Genomic DNA, 13,713 nt, shown 5'->3' on the forward strand with positions numbered 1-13,713 from the left:
ATATACAAAAGTAACACAAACAGGACATCTCTCAGTCTACTTTCCTCTTCCAGAGACATGTCAAGCTGGCAAAAATGAGATTAAAGAGTCTGCAGTCTCTAAGGAACTTGTTGCAAGTCTATGTAAACGGGAAAAGTTCCACCTTACAGAGACAGGCTGACAAACTGTTCCATTCCAACCTCTATCAAAACTCCTGGCAATGTCTAGTCCACTGTTTCCTGTTTAACCCTGATACTTACGTAAGCAGTAGATAATCCTTACCCATCATTTAAGTGAATACATCTGTGATAGCACCACAGTAATTCAGCTTCTCAAACTGGCTCACTATTGCAAGACATACAGCATAGGGAAGAAATCCTATGCTGTGTCTCGCAGTCCCTATGCAAATGTATCGCTGATCAGCGTCTCTCCCATTCTTCTGTTGTCTGTTAGTGACCTGGCTCCTTAAGGGAAAGTCAAGCAGATCATGAGTTCAAGACTAAGCCAAACTCACTTTTCTTACAAAGACTCAACCATGGTGGTATTTCTGCTATGCAAACAACACTTCCTAAAGCACTTCTCCAGGCTCTGGGGCGAGCATCAGGGTTATTAAAAAGGATTAAAGGATTAGCAGAACTACATCACTATCACTATCAAAATTCTTTAATTATTGGAGCGATATCTCTGTGTGTTGCCCTGGCTGTCCTGGAACTCTATATAAGCCAGGCTGGTCTTGAACTCAGATCCTGACTCCACCTCCCAAGTGCCAGGATTAAAGGAATGTTCAGCCATTCCTGGCTTCAAAACTCTTTTTTTTAATTATATATTTGTGTGTATGTATGTATGTATGTATGTATGTATGTATGTGAGTGAGTTTGGGTGTCTGTGGAAGCCAGAGGTATTCGGTCGTCTGGACATGGAGTTACAGGTGGTTATAATAAGCAGCCAAACATGGGTGCTGGGCTCTGTGCTCTGGTCCTTTGCAAGAGCAGCATGTACTCGTAGCCACTGAAGCATCTCTCCAGGCCTCTATCAAAACTCCTGGGCAAAACTTCTAAGAACTAACTGAGCACTGCTGAATGAGAGACATGTCTGCCCAGGGAGCGAGTACTTGCTGGGCACTGGTGATCATGGAGTCCATCCTTAGCACCAAGAACAGAAACAAAGAGACAGAGTCTGAATCCAGCTATGACAACATACAAATCTGATTCTGGATAGTTTTTCCCAGGGGATACATTCCTTAAACAGCATCAAGCTTCGAAACACAGTAGCTTGGCTTCCATTTTCAGCTGCCTTACGGCTGGCCCACAGTCTGCTAGCCAGCCTCACGTTCCCTGGACTGTCAACAATGCCCTTGCAGCTGAGCGGCCAGCTGAAGCAGCACGGAGCTGCACGCTCTAAGACAGCTCTATTCTGAAACCTCCCTCCTGACTCTACAGACCCACCTCCATCTTCAGATCAGGTTTCCCCTCAAGTCCGCATAGGCTAGCCAGTCCAGGTACTCTGGCAGCTTGTTTGGAATCATAGCACTTTACACGGCACACTGAAAGAGCATCTGATGTTTCTCCTAATGTTGCCCTCACTAGGTCCCCAACTCCATACGTGATCTGACAGACTCTGAGCCCCAAAAGCCAGCAGCACACAGAAAAGAAATCAGTGCTGGAACCAAGTGGCAACAGTCAGGATTCAGGTGCCTCCGGACCTGTTCCATGACCTCTAGTCTACTCCTGGAAGCAAACGAATGAAGAGGTCACTCTAAGGTTATTCTGCACTACAAAGTAGAAGCCATTACAGTTTTATACACTGTTAAATATCAGCCCAATATGGGCACCAGTTTCTACTGCCATGCACTTACTGTCCCATCTCCAGAAACTAAAGCACACTGCAAGCATTCAATATGCTTGTCACAAAAAAAGAAGAGAGAAAGAGAGAGACAGAGAGAGAGAGAGAGAGAGAGAGAGAGAGAGAGAACTCTGTTGTATAAATAGGAAAAGTTTCTAGTTTTGCTGACCTTTTCAAAGCAAAGCCAATCAGGGTGACAAAGTCAAGAGAAAAAAAAAATCAGAACTGGAAATGAATGATGCCCCAGGCGTGGCTGTGCTGCAGCTGCCCAGGATAAACTACTGGGATGTCAGTATGATTCCAAAATGAGCTCAAACACCAGCCCCAGCAAGGAACTGTTCTCAAATGCTATGAAACAAAAATGGCGTGGGGCTGGGGCTGAAGCAAGCCAGCTGAATAGATCTGAACCAGAGCTGCAGCCTCTGGTGTGCTTACAGCTTCTTTTCCACCCAGAGCTTCCAACCACTGCTTCCTCTCCTCTTCTGAAAACGCCTGCACGGTCAAGGGGACGCCAGGCCTGAAAAACACCAGGAAAACACAGGTCACCCAGTGACGACGCAGAACCTCTCCTCTGCCTCCAAAGGTTCGACTGTACAAATGAAAGCTTTGCATTAATTTTCAACTGCAATAGAAAATATAATGTAAAATCTGCTATGTAGGCCACTTTTAAACAAAAATACATTGTTGTACAAGGATCCCCATGATTCGCCTCCAGAATACTGTGGGAACATATTGTCTTATGTGGTTCAAGCTGGTCTCGAGTTCACTCTATTCCTCTCCCCATCACCTGAATGCTGGGACTACAAGTACATACAACCCAACCCTTCTGTGCCAGACCAGAGATGCTCTGATCTTGCAAAACTAAAACTCTATATACCACTAAACACATATTTCCTACCTACTGTTTCTCATCTCCTGGCAATTCCTATTGTACACTGCGGCTTTACAAATCTGGATAATCTAAGCGCCGTAAGAAAAGAAACCACATCCTAGTCATGTTTTCTAACCAGCTTTTTTAAATTCAAGTTTTGTCTAAGTCAGAACATACATCGCAATTCTTCCTTGTTAAGACCAAATAAGGGGCTGGAGAGATGGCTCAGCGGTTAAGAGCACTGCCTGCTCTTCCAAAGGTCCTAAGTTCAATCCCCAGCAACCACAAGGTGGCTCACAACCATCTGTAATGGGATCTGATGCCCTCTTCTGGTGTGTCTGAAGAGAGCAACGGTGTACTCATATACATAAAATAAATAAATAAATCTTTAAGAAAAAAAAAAAGACTGAATAATACTTTAGTGTATGTATGTAAGATGTTCTCCACCCTAATTTCCATCAAAGATAAGCAAATTAATGCATAATCAGAACACATTGACTGGAATAGCCAGAGTCAAAAGTACTAAGAACACCAAATGTTGATGAAGATGTGGAACAAAGGAACTCTCACCCATCAATACCAATGACGTAAAATGATGCAAACAATGTAAGACAGCGCTGTGGCTTCCTACAGATACAGCCAGACATTTCTTAGTACAGTCTTTACAGAGTTATTAAGATCTGTGTCCACCTGTACAAGATCAGTGGGTGAGGGGTGCAAGAACCCACACAGTGGATTCCTCGGCACTAAAACAAACACGCCATCCAACCCCAAAAAGACACAGCAAGTTCATTATTACTCGGTGAAATAAGTCCACAGCAGAGGGTTACATGGTCCATAACTTCAAGTATATGACAAGTCTGGAAAAGTCAGAACTACAGAAGCAATTTTTAAAAAGAGAAGAAGAAGCAAAGAGACATTGGAAGGAAGGCACAGAGCAGCAGGCACACATAAAGGATGAGTGAGTGAGTGAGTCCCAGGAAAACTGCAGAAGGGCTTCCACACGCTACGGTCAACAATGTAATGTAAGAACCCTGTTGCTCCAGGGATCGCCTACAGAGAGATGAATCAGTAGCAACAGCAAACAGCAGTTCTCTACCTACTGAAGCAACTCTGTAAACCACAAAAGTCTGTGAGTTCTGCAAAGAAAAGACTATTTAAAATTAAATTTAGTGACTATATAGGACAATAAGGCAGGTATAAGAAAACACACACACACACACACACACACACACACAAATTGAATAAGGTTCACATACCAGACACTCACTAAGGAAATATGCCCATGAAGCAGCTCTGGTGATGTCTCTGATACACAATAGGACTGAAGAAAAGGTCTACCTTGGGACTCTTAGGAGTCAACTGTACTGCTGGGCAAACGCTCACTGGCTGAATTGAGGACATGACTGATCTCTTATTTAATCATGCCTACTAGGTACCACACACCACACCAAGCTCTAACCATCCATCACAGTGAGCCCTGCTAAACACAAAAGCAACCCAATGAATTTCATAAAAGAGAAAATGAATCAGATACAAAAGAATGAGCTGTCAGGACATTCATTCAAGTAGAAACTTCTGGTTTCTTCAGAAAGTCAGTTATGTCAAGTAATGCTTTGCTGAGGTACACAGGTGAAAGGATGTCTAGCTAAAGCTGACATATGAAATGACGTGTGGTGTTTAGAAGGAATATAAATATGACCCCACAGACAGTGGGAGCATGAGTATTGGTTTGGTTTGCTTTGCTTTGTCAAACAACTTCCTGTGAGGTTCCTGCAGCTTCTTGCTACTTCTGCTGCCCCTGGCCAGTTGGTGAGCCTTGTGGTTTCTTCTGGAGTTAACTGCCCTCAAATGTTCATATGTGGTTGTCTGCTGAGTGGACTGGACAGCAGCTGCTGATTCATGTTGGTTGTTTTGCTAGAGGACTAGACTGCTGATATCCTGAAAAGAAAGACTGGACTCATCCCCAAAGAACCATTTCTCGAGGTCTGCTTACCTCGTGTCCTAATAACCTTTCTTTTCTACTACCTCTGGAGGGTGGTGAGCTAGACAGGAGGTTGAACAGCTTACTAAAGCAGCTTGAGAAAAATTATGCCTACAAATCATTTTTTCCTTCAGGCCACTGTGGTTCTCTGTAGAGTGCACAGCTGGAACTGGAATCTGTGGGCATACACACACAGTTGGACAGTCCCTGCACTTCCTAAGTCCCTCAGCCTCCTCCCATGCACTTACTCAAAAAGGAACAGCAGTGGAGGTGACACGTCTGTAAGACAGCTCCCACCACATGTGCCAGGCTCTGGTTAAGTCTCTACCAATGCAAATGACAACAGTAATAAACTAGGCTGTGTTGTGCTTTATCGCAGGCCCTGCAGACCCTAGCCTGAGAGTCTCAGTTTGATGGGGTCTACATTCACCCAAGAGATGAGCCTCTGGGCATCTCTGTGAAGCCCTGGGAACTGAAACACACGGCACCACCACTGCCAGCGCTGGAGTCCTGGACTGAGTTACAAGGAGAATGCAGGCTGACCAGCACCACCGTGGCCTGTGCTTCCTGACTGTGGATGTGAGCACCTACCATTAGACTTCCGTGCCATAAAGGACAGTGAGCTTGAATTACCAAAGAGCGATACAATACTTCCCACTGCTGTTCTAAGAAACAGAGCTTTGACCCTCAGAAAAGAGAGAAGTGGCTGTAAGACCCAATGGTAGAAGCCCAGGGGTGAACTCAGCTCCAGTGATGGTGCTTCTAAAAGGAGCTGTTCAAAAATCCTTGACGAAGTGCTCTGGACTTGGCCAGTGACATCAGGTGCCTCTGGTGATCCGTGACATGGGGAAACAGTTACTTTTCAGTGGGGTTTCTTTGTCACTATCTTGTTAGGTACCATAATATTCCTATCTAAAGAAACTGGTGTGGTAGTCAGTGTTCAGGACTGCCCAAATGCCAAAGAAGTCGTTCCCACAGTTAGCCCTGGGAATTCCTTGAATTTTTTTTTTAAAGATTGTAGCTGAGCCCGGCGGTGGTGGCGCACGCCTTTAATCCCAGCACTTGGGAGGCAGAGGCAGGAGGATTTCTAAGTTCGAGGCCAGCCTGGTCTACAGAGTGAGTTCCAGGACAGCCAGGACTACACAGAGAAACCCTGTCTCGAAAAAAACAAAAAAACAAAACAAACAAACAAACAAAAAAAGACTGTAGCTGAAACAGCCAAATGCTGCAACTCCAGCAGTTTACTGTAACATTCTAAGACCACAGACAAGGCTCTGAAACAGCTTTCCCAACACTAAGTGTAACTTCATCTTACACAGAAGCAGAAGGAGCTGTCTCTGAGAATATGACTGCTAGACCCAATAAACGTCTGTTGTCTTAAAAATCTAAGGGCCTCCGTGACTTGATTAGAGCCAAGTGCCTTTTCAGGAAAGGACTATAAATTCAAGGTCCTCCCGTCTTCTGCCCACCTCCCCCCACCAAAAATAACAAAAAACCTTAAATGCTTGTCTGTTCTTCCTCTGTAACAGCCCAACAGGTAAAGCTAGGCTACTGTCCTTTCCATAGCCGACTAGGTGAGAACAGTCAGATTCTGGGGAAAGTGGACAAACGATGTTTAGCCAAACACTCTCCTGTCATGAACATCTCTGAGCTCTGCTCACACCTCAGGATGGATAAAGGTCTTCCCACTTTGAGTAAAAGCATCCAATGTGTTATCTAGAGCAGTGGTTCTTGATCTGTGGGTCAAGACCCCTTCGGGGGTTGAACGACCTTTTCACAAGAGTCAGATATCCTGTATATCAGATATTTTACATTACAATTCATAACAGTAGCAAAACTACAGTTATGAAGCAGCAGTGAAATAATCTTCTGGTTGGGGCTCACTCTAACATGAGAAACTGTGTTAAACGGCTGCAGCATTAGGAAGGCTGAGAACCACTGGTTGGTCTAGAGTGCCACTTCTCCCTTCTGAGTTTCCACAGCCTCAGCCCCACCCTGACAACAAGGCCTCTGTGCCCCCAAAACAGGGGTTGCCTTCAAACAAAAAAAGGGACTTCTTGATACAACAGAAACGCCCGTTTTGTTCGTAAGTTTCTCGATAACAATGACCTTATTTTGCTGTCTGCTCTACTATTTTCTGATACCTTAATGACTGTGGCCTCCCACTAATTCCTTTAATTTATTCCATCACTGTATTCTTTCTTTCTTTTCTTTCTTTTCTTTTTTTTTTTTTTTTTTTTTTTTTTTAAGTTTTTTGAGACAGGGTTTCTCTGTGTAGCCCTGGCTGTCCTGGAACTCACTCTGTAAACCAGGCTGGCCTCGAACTCAGAAATCCGCCTGCCTCTGCCTCCCAAGTGCTGGGATTAAAGGCGTGCGCCACCACCTCCCGGCTCACTGTATTCTTTCTTAAAACTGTACTTTTGTAACTATGTTCTTTTACAGACCATGAGGTCACACGTCCTAACTCAAGTTAAGATGGGAACCACTATCTACAAGACCCTTGAGCCATGCTCTCAGAAAAGTGCTCTGTGTACACTGGCTGACATCTGAGGTACCCTGTCCTCAGGCCTCCAAGATCTACACACAAACTCATCTACTTGAATCGTGGCTACTTGCTAGTAATGTGACGGCACGGTACCTCGTGGAAGAGGCTCACGAAGAGGCTCTGCTGTTCTGGGTGCTACTCTCCGAGTGACATGCATTAGTATGTGTGCAATCTGGTACCCTGAGTGACGATCCTCTTTTCCAGACTCCATTCGAATGATGGCTCTCTCGTTTATGAGACAGGAGATCAGACCGGTTGAGAGACAGATCCCCCAGTATGCAGGGTTTAAATCGTTATCAGTGTGGATATAGAAAACTATCATCTGCCCTCAACAATCCTTAAAACAAAGGGATTGAAATCTCTGAAGGGAGGAACTGAGACAGGAAAGAGCTTAATTGATGCTTCCCACCAGCTGAGAAGCAAGCATTCTCACACAGTTAACAGCTTGGTGCGGCCTTCTTCCCTTGACAGCCTACAGCCCGTCCATTCTCTAAAACTCTCACCAGAGGCCTTCTGTGCAACCCAAGTGGCTCCTAGTTTTATGTTACCAGATTTTAATTCCATCCAAGGAACCCCAGGAGCCACCCTATAGTTTCACTTATCTGGGGGAGAGAGGGTCCTCGGCAACTTTATGAGACGGAACTTGAGAGTCAGTGAAATGGTGCACATAACTCATGCGAAGACACTGACTGTGACTTTGCCTCCAGAGCCCATCCCTGCCCGTGGGGACACCTCACTCTTTCCCTGAGCATCTATTTATCTGATCTACATATTTTAGTTTTATGGGTTTCTTTTTTCATTTTTATGTGTTTGCCTGTGTGTATGGAGTACACCACATGCATGCCAGGTGCTCTCAGATGTTAGAAAAGAACATGAGATTCTCTAGTGCTGAAACTATAGATGGTTATGACACGGAGATCCCAGAACTGAGCCCAGGTCCTCTGCAAGAGGAGTCAGTGCTCTTAACTGCTGCGCCATCTCTTCAGCCCCATAACATTCCCTCCAATAAATGGCGGCTCCTCTTTACACCCCACGGCCAGGCCACGTTCTTGGGTGTGTTTTCCTTCTTTGTACTCATCTCTATTTTTAACAACTCTGCCTGTCTCGTGTCAGTGGTCCTGAGATTCCTTTCTGTGTCAAAGTCATGACTCCTCGATTGGCTAAGCTGAGGTTGCTGTGAGACTTGGTCCCTCAGACTGCTAAGGGTGACAGCATGGATCTATGTCCTCATCCCCCACTTCTGCCTACATACAGACAAATCATTCCTGAAAAAGGAATAAAAGAGTTAAATCAGACTGAAGTTTATGCCAATGTTCAGTGTCAGAAATACTGGTTATCTGTACAAGAAAAATAAATAAGCCTGTTATCATTCATAGATCCTGCTAAATCTTTACAAGTTATATGTTAATTACAGTGGTTTTCATTAAAAAAAATAAGAAAGTTCTTTTTGAACTTGGTGCACACAAAAATCTCATAGTGAAAAATTCTGCCAATTATTTTTAAAGGGTGGCTTCACAATACATTTGATAAAGAATTCATAGCCACAGTGTGCAAAGATCGCATTCTGGTGTAGGTGCCTAGCCCTTGCAAACAGAAACTGAAAGCTTGTCTCTATAAACTCCCGTAGTAAAACAGAAAGTAAGCATGTCTACAACCCACACAGCACCGTCTTTCCACACACATTTCAAGACTAACCCCAAACTAATGTTAATTCAGATCTAAGTGCAAGAATCAGCATAAGATACGGCTATCAATGTATCACTATCTATGAAATCACTTTCAACATGAAACTATAAATGCTAAAAAAGCAGAGAGGCCTCAGAAACGCTTCTAATTCTACCTGGTCTGTGCCCTACCAAGTCTACTAAGAGGTGTTTTATTTTTGGTTTTGTTTTGTTTTAATAAATTCTTAGTCTCTCTAAACAGGAACTTAAATTTTTGCATGACTCACTATTCACCTTTAAGTCATTGGCTAATTAAACTTGTGGTGCAGTTTACTGAAATATATACTGCATACATATATTCACATGAAACAATATAAGTCTACAAACATTCGTTGGCACCTGTCTCATCAAATGCAGTGACTTCTCAACGATGATGTTCAATATACAGTAGTATATTGAACAGATGACACTGTATGTCTGGATGCCAGCTTATCAACTCCAGGCTCTACCCACAAGATCCTGCAGCTACAATCCAGCTGCTACGCCAGCATCCGCTAACCCCCAACTACCACCTACTCTTCCCTCTAGCCCTCATCCCTGACCCCGCCCCATCCTCAAACACAAACAGGTCCGTTTTTAATTGTCTCTAGCACTGCCAGACACACAAACCGTCCCAGTTGAGAACTGCTGACCATAGCGTTTAGCTCAGCTCCCGCTCAGCACCTGCTATGACTCATTTTCCCATGGACCTTCATTTCTCTTGGCTTCCCAACTGTCATCTACTCTGAAAAAAAAATCGGTGTAGGACTTGGAGGGGCACTCAATGAGAGACTTTATGTGTAGCACGCCCCAAACCAGTCTCAGCCCAGAAAGCCAAAAAAGAGTCCGTTTAGAAATCATTCCTCAGCAGGAGGTAATAGTATGCACCTGTAATTCCAGGAACTTGAGATACTGAGGCAGGAAGAGCAGTGTCGGGCCAACTTAGGCAACTCAGCAAGATCCAGTATCAGAAAAGGTCTGGAGAACATTGGCTTGCAGCTCAGGGGCTCAGTGGCAAGGCATTTGCAAAGCTGTGAGTTCAAACCTCATTTTGACAAGAAAAAAAAGTGACTTTCTCTAGCAAGGCTGGTTACCTAGCTTCTCCATTCCAATAAGCTTGCCGAGCACTCCTGCCCTGTGATGTGCTACGATGTCCCTGTTATTGCCACCCTCAGTATCAGCTGACAGCTGACCATGCACCTAGGTGAAACACACTAAGTTACTACTCCACTCAACGGGCAACACAAGCACTCTTGCTACTGTTCAAACCTATCCTGTGAACTTCTAGAAGTAACATGCTCAACTCTTCCAGTCTGAAGAACAGAGCACACACACATAAAGACTTGAGTTGCTGGTGAACAAGCTTTCCACACCACTTAACGCTTCAGGACCACAGGGGATCACCACACTGACTGGTGTCACTAAAATATAAACAGGTAAACTGCAGGGATCAAAAGCATTTGATCATACGCTCAGGAGTGACACCCGAGGGCTCAGAAAAATCACATGAGTACAAACTCTGAACCAACAGGTGAGCAGACGTAAAGCAGGAAGCATCTCGGAGCAGATCCTGGATGTGATGTGGCAGAAAAGCTCAGGAGAGTATTTATCAGGCCGATGTGAGGAGATGGGGATGGCCCCAGCACAACACAGCATTGTGGTAAGCATGCCAACAAGTTACAGAATCAAAGCGCTGAGGCGGGCGTGGTGCTGTCAATGTCTTTAGTTACGATAGACCGTGGCTTGTACTGAACAACTATATTAAAGTCTATTTCTCCAACCAACGATGAGTGGCATCACTATGTCACAGCCCATAGTGTTTGAAACCTGGCTGCCCTGAGGAAGACTGCTTGCGATCATTTTAAAGCCCGTATGGCATCGGTGGACTTTCTTTCCTTGCAGCTGTGTTGTTAGTGTGTCTGGTTTTTGTTTGCCTTGAAGCTTTACTATGATGCAATTCACACCATAAACTTGATTCACTGTAAGTGAATCTACTCAATTCCTCACCACAGTCCATTGGAAGACCTTCTGGTCATGGGTGAGAAAAAGATCTCCGTTACTCCCATTTCTGTACAACCCTCCTCTGCTGTTTGTCCAAACAGACTTGCTCCAGACAAGTACACACACATACACACATGGACGTGCATGATGCAGGTTATTCTACGACTGGCTTCTTTTACTCCCAACGCTTTTGGGGTTTGTTCCAAACATTCCAGCAGCCATTCCATCTCCCGTCTGGGTGGACGCCACTGCTCACTACAACAATACACCACTCATCGACATACAAACATTCAAGAGATTCCTATTTTGGGGACCTATGAAAAATGCACCTGTGAATTACTATTCCAATGTTTTGTGTGGACATACGTGCTTGCTAGCTACTCCATTCAGATGTATGTATGTGTATTTACAACTACATGTACAAATAAAATGTAGACTTTCTGGGTCAGGTGGCAATGCCATGCTTTACCTGTCGAAGAGCTGCCAAACTGTTTCCGAGAGTGGTTACACCTTTTCCCCACTCCTGGGGTATGAGGCTCCCAAAGTTCCATGCCCTGACCAACAGTTGCTGGCCCTAACTGACACTTACTGCCATCCCAGTAGCTATCAAATATTACCACGCTGTGATTTGACTTGCATTTCTCTACTAACTAATCATATTCAACAGCTTATGTGCATGTGGCATGTGCACATTTTCCTCAAAAAAAAAAAATCTTTTACTCACAATCAAATGTTATCTTTTAATTATTTTGTTACAAGAATTTAATAAAAAAAATCTATTTAAATTTTTACTCTTTTGGTGTTTTTAATGTTTTTTTAGTACATTCTCTTAAATGCTTCCCTCTACCAAAGAAAATATTCAAAGCAACCTTTCTGTGAATTGAGGGAGAAAAAGAAAAAAAGACAGAGTATTTATCTGCCTAGAAACCAGCACAGTAAAAATGGCCTGAAGCCTCCACCCAGCTCCCTGTTGCTCACGATCCCGTTAGTTCTCAGGAGAAAAGTGTCTAAGCATCCACACTGCACAGGGATGCTGGACACACAGAGGCAATGTTCCAGCCTAAAGATGTGAATCCCTCAAGATACAGCCTAGCTCCATCAGAACACTGACGTGCAAGTGTGGGCAACCTCTGGAAAACACTCATAACAACAGTACTATCAGAAAATGGGAGCAAGTATCTTGAGCCGGAGGCATCTCAGAAAATGAACCAAGCCCAGTCGGAAGCAAAATCATACACAAAATATTAGCATCAACTCTGGCCTGACTGTCTTTGGCTTCCCCAACAAAAGACAAATTAACCCTGTTTAAAGTCATGCTGATTCTTTCCAAAAGCAATAAATCTAACCAAATCTGATCTGAACGAAAGACCGTGACTGCAGAGGAGCTCTTGACTCCTATGCGAGAAGATCAAATGTCTGCCCAGGCTCACGAAGTCTCGTCTACAACGCCATTTACAACATAAAAATGCAGGATAGCAAAAACAGATACTTGGAAAGAAGGCAAAATTTAGATTAAGAGCATGCGATCAACTATGAAATTGCTATACAAAAGATCCCAACAGGAACTGTGCAGAAACCTAGTCTCAATGCCCACACTCCAAAATGGGCTAAATATATCTTTCTGTAAGCAGAGAGAGAGGGGGAGCCTGGGCTCGCGCTGCAGCAGAGTGGTTCAGAAGAACGGTGCTGCCTGACGGGCCCGACTCAATCCAGTCTCAGCTGTCTCTCCTGAGGAGCATTCAGTGTCGGTTAATAAGCACGAATGAGGTGAATGTCCACCTTCCCACAAGGCACTGCATCTGGTACCGCAGTACCAAGTCACACTAAGGGAGATGGCCCACGCTCATGGAAGTCATAATGTAACAGAAAGAGAACGCATTACCTACAATTCCCCATGGTCTTCTGGGCTAGAAACCAGGGGGATAAACAAGAGCGGATCCCACGCCACATTTAAACTTCTAATTAATACCTTGAGGGTTTCAGAGTTATAGATCTCAATGTATATTCACCACTCATGCCCAAACTGCTGGGGTTTTTCTAAGATTTTTTTTAAATTATGTGTTTATGTTGAGGTGGGGAGATGTACACAGAAGTCCGTGCCTGCAGAGGCCAGAAGAGGATGTCAAATCTCCTGGAGCAGAAGTTACAGACAGCTGTAAACTGCCGCATGTGGGTGCTGGGAATCAAACTCCAGACCCTACAAGACCAGTACAACATGCTCTTACAGGCTGCGCCACCGCTCAAGCCCCAGCCCACTGGTGCTTGCTCTACAAGAGTAACACGGTTTGGGGTGAGAGGATCTTCACCCTGAAACACTACATACTTGTAACAGAAAATACAAATAGATGCTTTCTAACTCAGACATGAAGAAACTAAGCCAAAAGCAATAAGAATCTATAATCCAAAAATAAAAATTAGATTCACTGTAAGGACCCAAGGAAATCATAAAGAAAATACATTACAATTATGAACAATTTTCCAAATTAACCAGAGTTAGAAAAAGGTACAACTTGAGCAAATAAAACTTTTTAAGACATTTATAGATTGGTGTTTATGTGAGATTGAATTCATGTGTGTATATAAAATGCTAGATCCCACCAACAAAATATACTTTCCCCTCAAAACAAAAAAAGCAGGAACTGAGAATGGCTTGTTGGCACAATATTTCCCACTGTGAACTGAGCCCTGGGCCACAACACAGCAGCACCTGAACCTAATGACAATTAATAACTACGTGGCCAGGCAGTGGTGGCCATGCCTTTAATCCCAGCACTCAGGAGGCAGAGGT

At 44.1% G+C, this 13,713-nt stretch overlaps 1 protein-coding gene across 2 annotated transcripts in view; it reads right to left on the reverse strand.

Moving 5' to 3' along the window:
• Positions 1-13,713, reverse strand: part of Arhgap10 (Rho GTPase activating protein 10) — a 238,734-nt gene that overhangs the window by 112,586 nt on the left and 112,435 nt on the right. For both annotated transcript variants that reach the window (XR_013104773.1, XM_034522388.2), the window contains exon 11: positions 2,257-2,338. Coding sequence is in view for 1 of the 2 variants with exons in the window: in XM_034522388.2 (XP_034378279.1) it covers positions 2,257-2,338 (82 nt within the window). In the remaining variant the exon portion in view is untranslated. The remainder of the gene's footprint in view (positions 1-2,256; positions 2,339-13,713) is intronic.

This window comes from Arvicanthis niloticus, chromosome 18, assembly GCF_011762505.2.
Source record: "Arvicanthis niloticus isolate mArvNil1 chromosome 18, mArvNil1.pat.X, whole genome shotgun sequence".
NCBI classification, from domain to species: domain Eukaryota; kingdom Metazoa; phylum Chordata; class Mammalia; order Rodentia; family Muridae; genus Arvicanthis; species Arvicanthis niloticus.